The 20,942-nt window shown below is 35.0% G+C and overlaps 1 protein-coding gene across 1 annotated transcript in view; it reads left to right on the top strand.

Annotated features, from left to right (window-relative positions):
• Nucleotides 1–9,572, top strand: part of LOC106880397 (uncharacterized) — an 86,832-nt gene extending 77,260 nt beyond the window's left edge. The window contains exon 2 of the mRNA XM_014930314.3: nt 7,467–9,572. Within this exon, the coding sequence (XP_014785800.1) occupies nt 7,467–8,941 (1,475 nt within the window). The 3' untranslated portion in view covers nt 8,942–9,572. The remainder of the gene's footprint in view (nt 1–7,466) is intronic.
• The last annotated feature ends 11,370 nt before the right edge of the window (nt 9,573–20,942 follow it).

Genomic DNA, 20,942 nt, shown 5'->3' with positions numbered 1-20,942 from the left:
TTTGGCCGATGTGCTAATGGTTCTAACAGTTAGTCGCTTTGCACGTTTGACATAATATTAGTTTCATAGTTTTGTTCAAGGCCATCAGTTTCGGAGGAGAGAACAAATCGATTACAATTACCTCACTACTCAATTTGTAACTTTTTAATTCCGAAAGGATGAAAGGCAAAATCGACCTCAGTGGAATTTGAGCTGACAACGTAAAGAGTTGCCAACGGTTCTGTCACCCGTTCACTTTACATGTCTAACATGGCACTGATTTTGGCACAAGACCAGCAAGACCGAGAAAGGGGTGAATAGATTACATCGACTCTAGTGCTCAACTGGTACTTATTTCATCGACCCCGAAACGATGAAACGCAAAGTCGACCTTGGTGGCATTTGAACTCAAAATGTGACGACAGACGAAATGCGACTAAGAATTTTGTCCGGCGTGCTAACGTTTCTTATTCTTTTATTGCCCACAAGGGGCTAAACATAGAGGGGCAAACAAGGACAGACACAGGAATTAAGTCGATTGCATCGACCCAAGTGCATAACTGGTACTTAATTTATGGACCTCGGCGGAATTTGAACCCAGAACGTAACAGTAAACGAAATACCGCTAAGAATTTCACCCGGCGTGCTAACGTTTCTGCCAGCTCGTCGCCTTAATGTGTTACATATATTCTTTTCTACTCTAGACACAAGGCCCGAAATTTGGGGGGATGGGACAAGTCGATGAGATCGATCCCAGCATGTAACTGGTACTTAATTTATCGACCTCCGAATGGATGAAAAGCAAAGTCGACCTCGGCGAAAATTGAACACGGAACATAAAGACAGACGAAATACCTCTAAGCATTTCGCCTGGCATGCTAACGTTACTGCCAGCCCGCCGCCTTAATGTGTGTTATATATTGACTGTAATATATTGTTTAGTTTCACGAGAAAATAGCCATCTGCACTTAAGATATTTTAGATGTAATACTTTTACTTTAGATACAGGATTAGCTTGAATATTGTTTTCAACCAAGTATTTCTGATGAAGCTGACCTACCTTTACAAGTCATGGCTATCTCTTTGTATTTTCACTTAGCTTTTCTATATATTAATTCATTTAGTTGTAACACCCGTTCTATTTCTGTGTCTCATTTAACAATGCACTCGGATCAATTTATTTCATTACATATACTTGCGCTATTGTTAAACTATTTTTTACTATTTTCTCTATCTTCAACGTTGTCATCTTCATCTCCATTATCGTAATGATAGTCGCCATCAATATTATTGATGATATCTTGTGTTCTTTTTGAAGTAGTATTCTGTGAACAGCTGAATATTCAGTGATTCAGTGATTCAAAAATTAAGGAGTTCCTTTAAAAGAATGAAATTCTGTTCGTTTGGAAATGAAATCAGGGATGTTTCGACAATTTATCTTTGCGAACGAATTGTTGATCCGTGAAGTTTACGAAAGTTTCAAAATCAGATTCACGCTTTCTTTGGTAACAAACTCGTCTTTCTTATCCATTTATTGCATTACAATTACGAAAATTTCTTCTGCAGAGCATTTCCATCCCACATTTTAAAGAAGCAACTATCTGTAGAATCAACGGTATAATTGTAGTTATTATATATATATATATATATATATACACACACACACACACACACACACACACACACACAGACACACACACACACACACACACACACACACACACACACACACACACATATATATATATATATATATATAATTTTTTTCAGAATGATATAAAAATCTAAGGCTGTGAAAAATTTTAGAACATTTATAAATAGAAGGTCTTACAGCTGTTTCCGGGATTTTTTTTATATATCCTTTCATTGGAGACGGTATGAGAAAATAGTTAAGCAATATTTATTTTAGATAAGATATGAAATAGAGAGTGAAGTGGATGAATGAAAATAGGCGTGAGTCATGCAGAGATATTGCATCCGTAGATCCATTATTTAGGCAGAATGTTAGACATATAAGATTCCAATACCTTGTGATTAAGTTGCAATAGTATTTAAAAGTGGTCATTCCAAGTATAGAGTTTGTATACAATGTTATTGAATCGAGGGTTTTATTTAAAGTGACTCAAAAGTTGGGAATGTATCTGTAAGGTCAAATCGAAAACAGGAAGAGAGGAATAAAGAAAAGAAAAAGAAGAAAGAAAAAAACAAGAAAAGTGGGGGAGAGAGATAATAAAGAGCCGAAGCGAGGGAAAGTGTACTGGTCAGTGGTATTGTGTCAATTTACTTGTTTGTTTACTAAAAGGACAATAATAACAATATACAATATAAAAGCACATGTGACATATTATGTCATATCAGTAATTAAAAAATGACATCTGGTGACAGACAATGGGATAATGACTTACAACTGTTTCATTCTAGTGTTGACATACCTCATTCTATCTATATCACTCCTGGAGACTGAAGTAATTAATAGATGAAACAGATGAAATAGAGGTACATGGATGATTCTCTAGGCCCCTTCAGAGATTTTATAAAGTTCATAAGGTTAAGTTAAAATATCCAAATATAAAAATATAAAAACCGTAAAAACTCACATATATATGCATATTTTAACATATACATAGATATACATAAATAAACATAACTACATAAATAGATATATGTACATTTAAATGTACATACACAAATGTCCATACATGCATAGAAATGAATCAATTATTATTGTTATTATACATGAGGAGGACACATATATATACACACCCACACATACATACACAGCAGTATATTTGATAGATATTATCCCTTAGTGGGTTGGATTCACAAACCCTAACTTTCTTGGATATATATATATATATATATATATATATATATATATATATATATATATATATATATATATATCAACATTGTTGTACATGAACTGGCTATCAACAGAATTTAAGTTATACTGTGTATTGAATTATCAGTTTCAACGTTGTACGTGTATGGCGCAAGAATCAGAAAATAACACAATATGCTTTACATTAATAGCGAAATAATAACTTTAAAGATACTATAAATTGTTACATGTGTTTTAAATTGGCTCTATCACTAGCATGATTCAATTGGTGTGGTTTCAATTCAGTCTAAAATTCAATTAGTCTCCACATTTGCATTTTATTACAATATTATGTAAGAGAAAGTAAGTGACGGAGCGAGAGAGATAGAGATAGAAAGAGAGCATGTTTGTGAGAAAGGAGGAAGAACGAGAGAGAGAGAGAGAGAGAGAGAGAGAGAGAGAGAGAGAGAGAGAGAGAGAGAGAGAGAGAGAGAGAGAGAGAAGTGTCTATATGCTTCTTATTTATTCTTTAACAGTTAACTTTATTCCACACTAATTTTGTTTTAGTCTCTTCTCGTTTGTCAGGCTAACAGCTACCATCGTGAGCATAGGTTTATGCTTGGTAACACAATCGCATCCTGCCAATATTCTGTACACTGATCAAAATAATTGACCGACTCCAATTTCACTTTCTCTCATACCATTGAAACATCTGTTACAAATTTAAATTTTCACTTTTTAAAATTCCTTCTACCTCAGTATTTTTATGCTGAAACATGATTTTCTGTAATCAATAAGCACTTAACGTCACAAACGTCTGTTATTATACACCTAAACTCTATAGTTTCTACAACATTGTATACTTTATTTTCTTCATTGTAGAGTCCACCATAATTATTTTAGTGCATTATTACTTACAGCTCACCAACTATAATTCCTTTATGACCAAATCTTACACATTTACTACATTATTCACAGCATCATCCATTTGACTGGAAATAGATATGCTTCTCATTAAGACATTTCCTATCTGGAGATTATTTGTCCACATAACGTATTTAATTTTTCTGCTTCTTTGTGTGTGTCATATCACCGCTGGCTGCATATTTCTTTGTCATATATGACTGAAGATTATATGCTTCCTGAGCAGAATATATTTTAAGAAACTATTTGAATAATTCCAACCATCTCCTTATGGGTCAGTTTTACTAATGGGAAGATGTGTATCTTCCACATGAATGAATCTACTCAGGTTTTCTCTACCTCTATTTTGATTAGAGTTTTCCTTTCATGCTTCCGAAATTCGTATATAATATATTGTTCACAATTGTTTTCGAGTTCATACTATAATATACTATAATTTGCTCGAATGATGAAGAGCAAATATTCGAACTCTAAAATTAGTGTTACTCAAACAAGGAGGCCGTTCATTTTGTTTATTTTGTCATCAACAATACAAATCCTTCTGAGTCTATACAGGAGTTGCTACATCTCCTTACCCTAGTTGCCGACTTCCTCATTTGCGAAAGGTTATGAGTAGATAAGTTATGAAATAATTAAAATTATATCATGTCAAGGGATCTCTAAGATTGTAAAAGCTTAGTGGGTCTAAAGACATCACAGATAGATACAGTCATGCGTAACAAAACGATAAAAAAGATTATGCGAAAAATGTAGCAGAACAGAAACCGCCATGTTTGCACAATAACTTAACACAAAAGAGTTATCTTCAAAATTTAACAAGTACAACATGGGAGGAAATATGCATTAAAATGATAATATCACGGTGGTGCAAAACACCAATGTCTTCCTTATAGAACTGAGCTAAAGGTACAAGCAGAGATATGCACGAACTCTAAAACACTAAACTGATAGCATAAATGGGAAAAGCAAACTTTAATCTATTTTCAATTTAAAATATCGACTCAGAGGAAGTGAGCGGGTGGCTGTTTGAGCCATTGAACGTATATATATATATATATATATATATATATATATATATATATACATTCGTTAGATAAATTTTTTTTCACTGAAGAGCAAAGAAGCTATGAAGACTATCAACGCTCTCAGATCTGGACCCCTGTGTCTAACTGTCTAATTGTACCCTCTACTTGGGTTCCCGAGCAAAAAGATAAAGAGTTGGATATACAGCTTTAGTGCAACGGTTCCTGCCCAACTGATGGACATAATCGGCTGCGTCTTCTTTTTCTATTTATATCATTTGTTTCCGCTTTCTCGGTATAACGGAAATATGGCGTGGCAGAGTTACGTGTTTACCTCTGTTATAACAAAACGATAAGTAATGTCTCAGTGGAGCAAAACATGAAGACTTTGGACGTCAATCGTTATGGTTCGAGCAAAAGGTTAAAAGCTCGGTCGATCTCGATTTTCAGTACAAATACGTTCATGAGAAGAGACTCAATAGATCGCAGTGTGGTAGCTGCTCTACTAATAGACATGAATGTATTTGTAAAGTTATTTTCATTGTTATCAAGTGTCATTTTGAATTTATTAATAACTTTAGAGTCAGAAATATAAATAAGTCTTTTTTTCATGTTCTTCATTGGATGTACCAAAAGCGTGGTGGTCTCTCGTATAGGTTTATATGAACTCAAACTAGTTTTTACCAATGACACTGATAATGTTGTCTAAAGGTAGATACAAACATAAAACAAACAAAACTACAACGTTTAAACTGAATCACGTCATCGTCTGCTTTGAAATTAGCAACTATTTTATCATTACGATGAAACAAGACAGAGCGCTGGGCTCTAGGTAGGCGGACAGTATTAAATAACTTGTCAGAAAATATATGGTCAACTCAGTTGGCGACTTTAGGCTGTGAGTAAGCGTTTAAATATGTCAAGTCTGTTTGCTTTCTATGTCTTAATTGTTTTTTCTGTTTTGTATTCGTTACTCGTGTGAGGTTATATCGGTTTGAAATATTCTATTACATTGTCAACAATTGTATATGTTGAGCAGGTATCGTCTTAGGTTAGCTAGTGCTTCGTGGCTTAAATTTACATTTAGATCGAAACAAAATATTGTCGTGTTTCAGCATTTGGGTGGAGAGGATCTCTAAAATATCTGTATAAAGTGAAATATTTCGCTCGAATTCTTGCAGGAATTTTCGTTTTATTCGGAAATCTTCAAATATAAAGAATTAAACTCATCATTTTCATAGAATACATATTATTCGCAGAATGACTGTGTGATAAGTAGCTTGCTTACCAGCCACATGTTCCCTGGTTCAGTCTCACTGCATGGCACCTTGGGCAAGTGTCTTCTACTATAGCCTCGGGACGACCAAAGCATTGTGAGTGGACTTGGTAGACAGAAACTGGAAGCCCGTCGTATATGTATATAGATATATATACATATATATATATGTGTGTATGTGTGTGTGTGTGTATGTGTGTGTGTGTGTGTGTGTGTGTTTGTCCCCCCAGCATTGCTTGACAACCGATGCTCGTGTGTTTCCGTCCCCGTAACTTAGCGGTTCGGCAAAAGAGAACGATAAAATAAGTACTAGGCTTACAAAGAATAAGCTCTGGGGTCGATTTGGTCGACTATAAAGGCGGTGCTCCAGCATGGCCGCAGTCAAATGACTGAAACAAGTAGAAGTATTATTTTTTTTTTCGTGATGTCGCGTTTTATGCGCCCATATTTCATAGTTTTTAAGCTACACATTAGAAATACATATTTCTATTTTCAATATTTGTTTTTCTTTTTCATTTGCCGTTGATTGTGTTTTTTTTACTCATTTTGAATCCACTTGGTAACAGCTTCGCTATTGTGTGTAACCACGTAGATCCACATCATCAGCCATTATGCAATTTATTGCAGCCTTCGTATTAGATAATTGTTACAAATATTTCCTGAAAAGTTACACTTGAAAGTTTTGGTACATTTTCGATTTGGTGCACCGAAACATTTTCAATTTTAGTGCACCGAAACAATCTACTAAACTATGCAAAGCTTGCCATGTGTACATTTGCATTTGCACATGAAGGGGAGCATATATCAACAAAATAGTTACACACGCATAATCTCACAACTACATATCCACATATACACGTTCACATATATCTCCATTAATTATATATCCTGATTTAAGTGCTGAAGATATACTCACACACGCACTTACATATACATACATCCTATATATGTGTGTGTGTGTGTATATATATATATATATATATATATATATATATATATATATATATATATATATATATATAGGCGTGAGTGGATTTGGTAGACGGAAACTGAAAGAAGCCCGTCGTATATATATATATGTATATATATATGTGTGTTTGTGTGTCTGTGTTTGTCCCCCCCAACATGGCTTGACAACCGATGCTGGTGTGTTTACGTCCTCGTAACTTAGCGGTTCGGCAAAAGAGACCGATAGAATAAGTACTAGGCTTACAAAGAATAAGTCCTGGGGTCGATTTTCTCGACTATAAGGCGGTGCTCCAGCATGGCTGCAGTCAAATGACTGAAACAAGTAAAAGAGTAAAAGAGTAAAAGAATATATATATATGTATATATATATATATATATATATATATATATATATATATGATATTATATTGTATTAAATTGTATTATATTATATTTATGCAAAGTTTTTATACGGTTTTCTTTTATATATTTTTAGGTAACTGCAATGAGGATACGAATGCATCACAGTCGAAAAGCAAATTGAACGAAAACAATGTAGCTGAGCAACATCTTGATAAACGCAGCAGTGGCGAGTACAACCCACACGATCTGAAAACAATAGTTGCGGCAATTCTTGAACGACAAGAACAAGGCCAAAAACAGTCTTCTGCATTGAGATCTATGAACGAACTTGCAGGCGATCAGTACAATGGTGATGCATTATCGCGTGTAGTTCAACTTTTGAGAAGATCTATGCCTTCAGATTTCGATGATTTTGAAAGACGATTAGCACCAGTTCCAAGATTAGGGCGTCTAAAGAAGAGATCTGTGCTCAGTAACCCTAACAAAGAAGTAGATTACGATGAAATTGAAGCAAATGATAACAACGAGAGCGCTGATAATATTCTTTTCCCCCGGCAAATAACCCTCCCACGATATGGAAAAGATGAGGGATCTGACGCAGCAGATGCCGAACAATATTTGTCATCGGATTGTGAAGTCTTTGATGCCTATGGCACATGTGTGCAGTATAAAATACCAGGAGAGAATGTGAAGAGGCAAGTTAGAATGTTGAGATTAGGAAAGCGTCAGATGCATCCAATAAAAATAGATGATGAAAGTACAGGGATGGATAAAAGGTCAGAAGATTTTAACGCTGATGGAAACTCCGGTGAAAATAAACGTGCAGTCTCAATGTTGCGTCTTGGCAGAAGTTTCAATGCTGGTGGACAATCTGAAGAAAATGAAATTCCAGTTTTCGACGAAGCCAAACGAGCAGTTTCTATGTTACGGCTTGGCCGCAGTGGGCCATTCCTTGATAAACGTGCACTTTCAATGCTCCGACTTGGTCGAAGCGAATTTGATCAGGAAAACACAGCTCTCCCAATATTGTATCCAGGACAAAATGGCTTCGAAAACAACAAGCGTGCTGTTTCTATGTTGCGCCTCGGCCGCAGTATGTCGGCTGGTGATAAAAGAGCTGTGTCTATGTTACGTCTCGGTCGCAGCGGATTTGATACAATGAAGCGAGCAGTTTCAATGTTACGCCTTGGAAGAAACAGTGGATATCCATCAGAAAAACGAGCAGTGTCCATGTTGAGATTAGGACGATCAGGATCAGATGAAGATAAGAGAGCAGTGTCTATGTTGCGGTTAGGGCGTAGTGGTGCAGATATAGAAGACGAAAAGCGAGCAGTGTCGATGTTAAGGCTTGGTCGTAGTGGTGCTGATAATATGAAGAGAGCTGTTTCTATGTTAAGACTAGGTCGAAGTGGAAGTGATGATATGAACACGAAGAGGGCTGTGTCTATGTTGAGACTCGGACGAAGTGGAAATGACAATGTAGGTGAAGATAAACGTGCCGTCTCCATGTTACGACTAGGCAGAAGCGACAACAATGCAAATAATAAGCGAGCCATGGCTATGCTACGATTAGGTCGTAGTAATGACACTAGTTCAAAAGAAACCTAAATTTTGTTGAAATGAACTAATTTATGAAACCTAAAAACGAGATATATATGTGCTCATATATATATATATATGCGTGTGTGTGAGTGTGAATGTGTGTGTATATGTATGTATATATATATATATATATATATTTATATATATATATATATATATATATATATATATATATATATATATATATATATATATATATATATATATATATATATATATACATGTATATGTATCTATACATACATATATATATATACATATCTATGTATATATATATATACACATATATATACTCTGGGTATATACATATATATTTGTATATGCATAGTATATGCATATGCATAATTGCATTCGAACTTGATACACAGTCAATTTGATTAACAACAGTTTCAAAAGGAAATGGATGCGTAAACGTATAACTAAAGACCTATGACAATTACCATGCATTTGTTAGTCAACAGTATTTTTCAATAATGAAACATTAAAACTAGTTTAACAATATATATACGTATATATATATATATATATTGAAAATATGATTTCAACAAAAGGATTGGGAATAAATTGTTTGTTTATTGTTGGTGATGTTTAAAAATTTCGATTTATTATTCTTCAAATAAAAGATTACCTCCCTTCACTTCTGCTTCCTCCTAATTCCTTTCTTTCATTCTTTGATATTATCTATACTGTATAAAATGTATCTGATATTTTACTATTAATGAAAGGATTTTGTGAAGTTATTCTTATATGTGTATCATGGAATGCCATGGCATTATATTAACAGGTGTATGCTGTTCGTATAAAATGAATAATAACTATATGCCTGTTAAAAGTAGGTTCATCTACATTTAGTGTTGTCCCCAGATCAAAAGAACGAAGTAACAAAGGTAATAAAAGAAAAAATGAATATAAGGCGCAAGTGTTGTTATGTGTTAATAAATTTGCTTCCCAACCACGTTGCTCCGAGTTCATTTCCACTATGTGGCACTTTAGACAGCCGTCTTCTGCTATAGACACGAGCCGACGAAGCCTTTTGTGTTGATTTGGTGGGCGGAAACTAAAATACGTCCGTCGTGTGTGTGTGTGTGTTTGTGTGCTTGTTCCCCATCACAATCGCTTGACAACCAGTGTTGGTGTGTTTACGTCCTCGTGACGTAGCATTTCGGCAAAATAAGTAGCCTGATTTTAAAAATATTTATTCGGATCGATTTCTTTGACTAAAATTCTTGAAGGCTCTGCTCCACTATGGCTGCAGTTTAATGGCTGAAACAAGCAAAAGCGTGTGACGTCATTTCACAGACCGAATATTCATTTCAGGATCCTAATAATTCGCCTACCTTTCATCCCCAGCAATCAGATCGACAAAATCGTGTCTGCATTGGCTTCAAACATTTCCAGCAGTTCAGACAAGGCTTGCACGTTTCTCACCTTCAAACCGAATGTCAAATACGGAGATACATACAAGTCTTCAGCACAATGGAAAACTGGCACTAATTGAACTCATCCATCCTTACTTGCCTGGTCGCATGATTCTGTTCGGTCAATCGCTGCGACTTGTTTCAGGGGTTGAGCTGGAGGTCAATCCATTTACATACACTAACATGAAAAGAATTTCTGTGAATTTCGGATGACCTTCACACTTTTGTCAGGGCATCATTGCAGCAGGTCTTTTCTGGATAAAAACTGTTATTTCTCTGGAATGGTGAAGAACCGAATGAGTATTTAGAATGTAAGAATAGAAGAATAGGCATTCTTTTATCACGTGTCATTTGAACGATCAACATTAGTTACTAAGAAGTTATGCCCATTTCTGCATTACAGTCGGTTCAATGCCTCGGTGTGCATGGATATACATTTATACACTTATATGTATGTGTTTGCGTGTATATATATATATATATATATATATATATATATATATATATATATATATATATATATATATATATATATATATATATATATATATATATATATATATAAATATATATGTATGTATATGTATATATATATATATATAAAAATATACGTATGTATATGTATATATATATATGTGTATGTGTGTATATGTATGTGTGTGTGTTTTTGTGTTTGCATTTCCAAATACTCTCTAGTTTATCGCAGAATGCGTCAGTTTACCGTAAAACAGTTATATATTAGAAACTAAAGATAATACATAATCAAGCAATCTGGCGCAGTGAATCATGTCTTGACTGTATGATTTTTTTTTTCGCTTGCTTCATCCAAATTGATTCTGCAATAATTATTCCTGTCTTTATAGCTATGCAATATTGTTTGTAGTCAGTGAATTTCTTTTACCATGCAGTCTCAATCATGTTAGCCGTTTCATTAACATGTTTAATCACATTCTTACAACAGTCTCTGCGCGCCCTCTTCAGAGGCTTTCACATCTCAGCGGTTACAAAGTACAGGTCTGTGTCTATGAATCAACGAGTACTTTACTGAGTATTCCGTCCATTGAGAATAATATGACGGAATTAAGGAACTGTAGATATCATCTGTTATACCGTACATAACTTTAGTCAATACAGTAGCAATGTGGGAGACCTATTTACGCCGCTGTCACTTCCTAGTTTGTCTGACGCAACTGTGCCAAGCTGGTGCAGAGTTAAAAACAGGAGAAGCAAGTAGTATTGGTAGCTGCTTCAAGGTATTCACCTCAACAGCACGGTACAGTTCAGAAGAGTTTAGGTTACTGCCATTCGACTCTTTTGACTCTTTTTGGCACATCCGTCCGACAGACAACTTTTACGTGGCAGGTGTCAATATATATATAATCAGTGAGGTAGCCATCCCACTTCATATCCAGTGTACATATTACATATGCAATGCTGACCTTGTGGTTAAGTATGTAGTGTAACAAATGCCACAACTTTGATCAAATATGATACTAAGAGTAAAATTGTTTTTCAGAAAGCAGGAAAACAGTCTTTGTTAAAATGTTCAGGTCGATTAGAAATTGTCACTGCAATTACGATTTAAATTCTCGAAAATTTCCTACAACACGATCCTATGTTTGGTAGTCCTTATATTAAAAACAGTGAAACTGAAGAATATTTATAACAACCGCTCAACTTTTCTTCAATAAATATAGAAGTATTATATGGCCAAAATCTCTAATTAAATTCATAGACAAATCCTTGATTCTTTTCTTCAATTCCAGAACTGCAAAATTCTGCATCTTCATTGTTTTACTGTATGTGAAGAATCAAAAACAAAATCACGAGTGTCACGAAGTCAATCGTAAATTATTGAATATGTTATGAGTATATTGATGATGTAGTTAGGTACAACACAGCAAGATTAAACACATTTCTGGCAGCTGGTACGCAAATTTTAGTAATTTGTAAGGACACTGTATTTATTTATGTGACCATAATATACCATAAAGTATAAGCAAAACTGTTATATCCAATAATGTTAGACCTCTATATTTAGTGGCTATTTAAGCAATTGGTTCGTGGATGGTTAATGGGCTGGATGGATACTGATGAAGGTACAAGATGTCCTGAAATATGCATATATACCCATTACCCATTTTTCATTTTCCATCTCATTATTGTTTACATTAGACGTATTCGGATACGAAACGTCGTAATAAATCAGTATTGGATGTAATTTCTACAGAAATTCTGTAGAGATAACCTCACCAGTAAGACTTGGTTCAGAGATATAAATGAATGAATCGAAACCGTACTTCCTTTCCACGGTAATGATTTTGTCGACCCTTGAACCGTAAAGTGTAAACAAACGAAGGCATGGATGTTTAGGAAGAAGCTTGGTTCCCAACCACATGGCTCCGGAATCAGCCCCACTGCGTGGCACCTTGGGCAAGTGTCCTCTACTGTAGTCTTGGCCCGACCAAAGTTTTGTGAATGGATTTGGTAAACGGAAACTAAAAGAAATCCGCCTTGTGCGTGTGTGTGAGGGGGTTGTGTTTGTATTTGCCCTACCACTACCATCACCTGACAACCGATGTCGGTGTGTTTATGTCCCCAAATCTTAGCGGTTCTGCAAAAGAGACCGATAAAATAAGTATTAGGCTTACAAAGAATAAGTCCTGGGTTCGATTTGTCCAACTAAAGGCGGTGCGTCAGCATGGCCGCAGTTAAATGCCTGAAACGTATAAAAGAGTAAGAGAGTAAACGTAACTAGTCAGAGCACTGTATTAATTCTTTTCAAGCGTACTTTTGTTTTGAATTTCTTGAGAACACCAACTATCTTTAGTTTATCGCAGAATCCGTCAGTTTACCGTAAAACAGTTACATATTAGAAGCTAAAGATATTACATAATCAATTAAGTATTAAAAGCTAAAGATTGTAATATATTCGATTTAATATTATTAATTCTTCCAAAGTCATCTGCGTCAGACTATGTGCCGTTGAATGTAGAGCAGGACACTAAACCACAGCTTATAGGGGGGCGCTAATGAAATTGCTAGGATTCCAAATTACTTGGTTATTCGCATTCTATATACTAAATTTTAATTACGTATATTTAAGAGAAGGATTATATAGGGATAATTGCTTTCTCCTACTGAAACCCGGAATTTAAAGAGCTCAAAATGGATCTACATCTCTTTAAACATTGTGGATTTACCATTACTAGAACATCAAATGTTAATTCGGTTACCTTCTTAAATGGAATCCTTAACCAAACCACCTGTAGCAAGTGAAATGAAACACTTAAATGCTATATGAATAAACTAAACATTTAGGAAATATTCAAAGTGATTTAGCTAATATTGAAATATTTAACGTAGCTGTAACGAATATATTTATAGCCATTTTGTTACTTATGGTAGGATTCTAAATAGAAGTATATTTAATATGAAAATTGAACAGAATGAAGAAGATACCACGTTTACGGGTTTATTCCATACAACCAATTGCAGATGTATAATTAGGGTTGAAATCCTCTTTCATTTTCTCAACAAACAGTTCACACAAATTATAATGAGAGAATTTTAATAAATGTATAGGATAATGTTAATCCTTCATATCCAGCTATTCTTTTTTTTTTCAGTCATTTGACTGCGGCCATGCTGGAGCACCGCCGCCGTTAGACGAACAAATCGATACCCCAGGACTTATTCTTTTTAAGCCTAGTACTTATTCTATCGTGGGAGGCGCAATGGCCCAATGGTTAACGCAGCGAGCTCACGGTCGGAGGATCGCGGTTTCGATTCCCAGACCAGGCGTTGTGTGTGTTTATTGAGCGAAAACACCTAAAAGCTCCACGAGGCTCCGGCAGGGGATGGTAGCGACCTCTGTTGAACTCTTTCGCCCCAACTTTCTCTCACTCTTTCTTCTTGTTTCTTGAGTAACGCTGCGATAGACTGGCGTCCCGTCCAGCTTGGGCTGAGGGGACACATACGCCATAGAAACCGACAAACCGGGCGCATGAGCCTGGCTAGGCTTTAAAAGGGCGCATAATAAAAAATAAAAATAAAGTAACTTATTCTATCGGTTTCTTTTGCCGAACCGCTAGGTTACGGGACGTAAACTTACCAGCATCGGTTGTCAAACGATGGTGGTGGGGGTACAAACACAGACACACAAATACATACGTACATACATACAACAGGATTCTTTCAGTTGCCGTCTACCAAATCCACTCACATGGCTTTGGTCAGCCCTAGGCTATAATAGAAAACACTTGCCCAAGTTGCCACACAGTGGAGCTGAACCAAAAACCATGTGGTTGGGAAGCAAGCTTCTTACTACACAGCCACTACTGTGCCTATATAATATGTATATACAGTATGTAGTTGAAATGTAGCCACAACATAAACTTATCTGAGTTAAGAAATTCCTCAGATACACTAACTCAATCACTATTTATCAACTCGCTTATCTACATTTAACCTTATAGAACTCACATCTAATTTGTCAATTCTATTAAACGTTCTCGCTTGCATGCTATATTCGGTCCGAGAAATATTTTCTGTGGCATAAACAAATTATATTCTTCATCAACCTATATCCTATTTATAAGAAGCATTTCCGTTGAAACCTATATGATCTTTATGTGAATCAAAACTATTAAAACACGTCAAAACGTTGACATACATTAATATAATTCTTCTACTCTCTTCATTACAATTTAGTATGTTAACCTCTACGACTTATTGCCATAATTTCATTGACTGCACACTGTAGGTCAGAAATAGCATTCTTTTCTCCAGAATCTCTTGTAGTTTACAAGCAACACATCTCTTAATGGAAAACTCTCCTATAATTCAGGATTCTATTCTTAAGCCTTTCCATACTTTCATTCTCACGTGTTATATTTAAGCGTATAATCTAGCGCATTCTTTAGCTTGCAGGCAATCTTACCATATTTTTACTGCTTGTGGAGCTTATTTGTCTAGCAAATATTTTCATTCTATTTTTCTCTCAGAGGATTTAACCAGTATTTTTCGTAAATAATTATCATGTCTACTTAATATTATATAATACTAGCTGTCTATACTTTCACACAATAATGTTTTAACCTAGACGGCGAGCTGGCAGAAACGTTAACACGCTGTGCGAAATGCTTAGTGGTATTTCGTCTGTCTATGCGTTTTGAGTTCAAATTCCGCCGAGTTCGACTCCGTCTATCATCCTTTTGGGGTCAATAATTTATGTACCAGTTGCGTACTGGGGTCGATCTAATCGACTGGCCCCCTCCCCAAAAATTTCGGGCCCTGTGCCTAGAGTAGAAAAGAATAATATTTAAGCCTGGAATACATTTTTTATAATTTGCATATTTTTAAGATATGCAAATTTTAGCAACTACTTACATACCGCTACGGATATATGCAACACTTCGAAGACGAGATCAACATTTAACTAGTTTTTGATTTTATATGTATTTTAAAATCTTAATATTCCTTCTTATTCAACATTTAGATCGGCATTTTCTTTCTCTTGCAATAAATACTTTAAGCAAATATAATTCAATTTCCTTGTCGTTTTCCCAACAAGTTCTAGAGATTTTAGTATTTTTGAACAAGTTATTTTTTAAATACATAAAGGTTTTAGAATTTCGTATTAGTTGCCATTTAATTACAGGCAAAGAGATTTAAAAGTAAATTTTCATATTAACAGCGTGTTTCAAAAGATTTTAAACTGCGTTGCCGTTTACAGCGATTCTCACTTTGCGTATATTTGAGTAAGACCATATTACAGTGTACATTTTAGTTTACCTGTGACTGCATATGCGTATGAACGTATGTATGCAACCATGTTATAGTCTTTTTACTCTTCTACTTAAAAGGTGTTACTGTATATGTATACAGTAATCCCCCCTCGACTATCGGCGAGTGTTACGCTCCAAAACTCCCCGCGATATGTGAAAATCCGCGAAGTAGAAACAGTACTGTACTATACATATATTTTCCTTATTACGTTTATAATTTGTATATATTTATTATATTATAAATGCAAAACGACACCACGGAGTAATCGACGTAAGCTTAAATAATAAACCGCGATAGGTGAACCGCGATAGGGGAACCGCGATAGGTGAACCGCGATAGGTGAACCGCGATAGGTGAACCGCGATATGGCGTGGGATTACTGTACATACTTACTTACATACACATATATATATATATATATGTATATATATATATATATATGTATATATATATATATATATATATGTATATATGTATATATATATATATATATATATATATATCTATATATATAGTGGCTTAGTGGTTAGGGCATTCGGCTCACAATCGTAAGGTCGTGAGTTCAATTCCTGGCGACGCCTTCTGTTCTTGTGCAAGACGCTACATTTCACGTTGCTCCTGTTCACTCAGCTGTATTTCAAACGGCAAGCCTTGTCACACTCTGTGCCACGCTGAATCTCCCTGAGAAGTACGTTAAGGGTACACGTGTATGTGAAGTGCAGAGCCACGTTGACGTTTGAATTTCACGAGAAAGCTGTTCCGCTGATCGTATCAACTGGGACCGTCGTAACTGTCGGAGTGCCTCTCCCTCCCTCTCTCTCTCTGTCTCTCTGTGTACATATATATACTTCTAAACAAGAATATTGACAGTAACATCGAAGTTTCGGTCACTTATGCCATTATCGTCCTGCAATGTATTGAAGTTAATCTTGCTTTCATATAATCTCTGTTGGGCTAAAATCTTCCTTAACTATGTGAGTTAGAAACCAATGGAAATTATGTCTTTTGGTGGATTGTTATGGACTGGTGTTTTGGAGATATTTTTATTCATTAAATTTGTGGTTATGCTCTTTAGAATTTATTCATGTATGAAGCAAGTGTGTATGTTTTGGTGTGTCCCATTATTAGGTGCTAACCGGTATATATATATATATATATATATATATATATATATATATATATATATATATATATATATATATATATATATATATATATATATATATATAAATTATTTAAAATTATAATACAGGGTATCAAGAGATACCACCACGCTGAAAAAATAGCAACATGTATTTGTATTTATGTACTGGAGTATATTCCACTGATGAAGGCAGAACATTATTATTTATGCAAAGCCAGAAATCCAGGATTTGGAATTATCTTATTTTTACTGGTTCATTTGGTCTTCGTCTTCGCTAATCGTGCCATACGGACATTTATTGTGGTTTTAGAGTCAGGATTTGACTGCTATTTTTTCAGCGTGGTGGTATCTCTTGATACCCTGTATTATAATTTTAAATAATTATTACCTTTGATGGTTTTTATTCCCATGCTGACCACTTGATAAGATAAATATTTTAAATATCGATCTTATCCTTATTTATATAAATATTTATATAAATATATATATATATATATATATATATATATATATATATATATATATATATATATATATATATATATATATATATATAATCAAGAGATTTGGTGAATAAATTCAACAAATCTCTTGATTTTGTTTTTGGTTTTTACCCTACCAAATTCTGGTGCCTCAAACATTTTAAGTACCACATTTAATCTTTTGATTAAAACTATATTATATATATATATATATATATATATATATATATATATATATATATATAGCATCACTTGTAACTCACAAAGGCAAAAACAAGAAGAAAAAACAATGAAAACTAACCATTCCGAAGATTAACCGTAGACGCGTTACTGGATTATGAGTGATACTCAATTTCCTTCATCAATACGGTATTCCAGCAGTAAATTCGACTATGCTAGCAAACTTTGCAAGCATGAACGAGTAACATTCCACATCGACACAGATCTGAAAGCATAACCGAATCCACCTCGGTCAGCCAGTCCAACTGTCCTTCCTTCAAGAAATTACCATGTGCGCGACAAGTGATACCGCAGAGAATCTGCGCATACTAACAGGGAGTGAATAATTATTACAAATTAAAAGGGTAAAGGATTATCAATTTATTAATTCATTAATAAATCAACAATTAATAATTAATAATTTTTACCAAGCCCATCGGTATGTAAGCACCATTTTTGGTGGAGAACTTATTTAAAAGTTCATATATATTTATAAACATAATTAAGGGATCAGCAAATATTTGCTTCACCATATACCGAAGTTCAGAAACTGCAGCTAAATTTGTAATATATATATATATATATACATATATATATATATATATATATATATATATATATAATTTCGAATTATAATTTATACTAATTTTCTATTTTCCTCAATTGAATTCAGCATCTACGAGATATCTAGGCACAAGCTTAAACAATTTTAGTAAACTATCCACGTCGTGGTATTTCCAAGTATCACTTTATTCGTAAAACTGACTTTACATCAATTTCTTTTGAAATACATTTCCTCCTTATCAGGCGTATCCTCTTCTGCTCACACTTCTTCAATCGACCTGCAGGCATTTTTCATAGTTCAAGTCTAGCAACATAAATTTTCCATTATTTACCGAGTTTATCTTAAACCCTGCCATCTTTCATTACTTCTCTTTTAATTACCTCCGCCTTCGCTAAGGCGGAGGTATTATTTTCAGTCGTGTTTGCTTGTCCGTGGACAAAATACTTCAAGAACCGCTGGATGGATTTGGTTGAAACTTTCAGAGACGTTTGCCTCATACCTGGCACGATCTCATTAGATTTTGTGGTCGAGGCGTCTTTTTTTACTTAATTTTTGAGAGTGGTGAGGTTCATTTTTAGTATTCTAGTTTGTTTGAGCAGTCGAATTTATTTCAGATATTCTCATTTTAAAAATCATCTGTGTTATCGTTGAGAAGACATTGGTGATGCCTTGGCGGATATTTGCATTCTCTGAGTGCCCTTGTTTCCTTTCCTTCGGTCCATCTTTCGTTCTTTCTTTCGTTCATCCAAGTTTTTTTGTTCTTTGTTTCTTAAACCCTTTCTTTGTTTTCTCTACCATTGTTAGAGCTCGTATCTCCCGACTAGAGATTTTGCAAGGAGACTCTTATCAAAATTAAACCTATGCGATTCTAGACATTGTGTTCTGTTATTAATTGCAAATTCGTCCATTTGTACAATCGGAGCTAATTCCCTCTCTTTTCTGCCTGTCGTATGTCTCTCTCTCTCTCATTACACACACACACACACACATACAGCGGCAGCTGGCAGAAACGTTAGCGCTCCGGGCGAAATGCTTAGCGGTATTTCGTCTGTCTCTACGTCCTGAGCTCAAATCCCACAGAGGTCGACTTTGTCTTTCATCCTATCTGGGTCGATTAAATAAGTACCAGTTACGCACTGTGGTCGATATAATCGACTTAATCCGTTTGTCTATCCTTCTTTATCCCCTCTGTGTGTAGCCCCTTGTGGGTAGTAAATAAATAACACACACACACACACACACACACACACACACACACACACACACACACACACACGCACACACACACACACACTCTCAACGTTCAGCATTCCAATGGACATTACCTTTATGAAATGGCGTCTGGAGATCATAAACGTTTATGCTCATTCTTAAATTATTATTCTCTTGAAAGAGGTAAAATCAATAACGTCGCACGCAGTTCAATTTATCATCATAGTACTTCAGTATTCTTTTCCCAATATATCGTATACCCAGTCAACACAACAAACCCAGCGGTTTCTTATACGCCCTGTATATTGCAGCAGCTAATTTGATTTTATACTTGCTAAAGATTTACCATTAGCTTTCTTTTTTCATTGTTTCTTCTTTCACAAAGGCCTTATTAGATTTGTTATAAAGGCAGCGAAATGACAGAATCAATAACTCATCGTATAAAACTTTTAGTGGCATTTCTTCCTATTTGTTATATTCTTAGCATATATTGCATCGTGGTCGATTTTTTCTCTTACTCCTTTTGGGGCGTTAAAATGAGTACGAGTCAGTTACTGAGTTTAGAGTAACTGCATCTCGTTTCCCCTCTAAGAACATTACTGTCCTTGTGTCTAATCTCAGTATATGATAGATGGATATTCTTTTATTCTGTTACTAGTTTCAGTCATTTGACTGCGGCCATGCTGGAGCACCGCCTTTAGTCAAACAAAACAACCCCAGGACTTATTATTTGTAATACAGTTCTATATGCCCACGGGCTTATGGCGTAGTGGTTAAGAGCGCTAACTAAGAGGGCTACTAACCCCAAGATTCTGAGTTCGATTATAGGTAGTGACATGAATAATAATAATAATAATAATAATAATAATAATAATAATAAGAAGAAGAAGAAGAAGAAGAAGAAGAAGAAGAAGAAGAAGAAGGAGAAGATCAACAAATACCTTAGGAATGAGAACCCAGGTTCGAAATTTCCCCAAGACACCTGGTGAAGGCTGGAGGGTATATCAGCCGAATCGTTGTGTTAACAACAAACAAGATGAGGACAAATATCCATCAAATGTAAATAATGTATCATTCTTTGTAAGCCTAGTACTTATCCCATCGGTGTCTTTGCCCAACCGCTAGGTTACGGGGACGTAAACACACCACCATCGGTTGTCAAGTGAAGGTAGTGAAC

This window comes from Octopus bimaculoides, chromosome 5 (genome assembly GCF_046866305.1).
Source record: "Octopus bimaculoides isolate indiv1 chromosome 5, ASM4686630v1, whole genome shotgun sequence".
Taxonomy (NCBI): Eukaryota; Metazoa; Mollusca; class Cephalopoda; order Octopoda; family Octopodidae; genus Octopus; species Octopus bimaculoides.
Note: the sequence above shows the minus strand (reverse complement) of the source record. Positions and strands in the feature narration are given on the sequence as shown.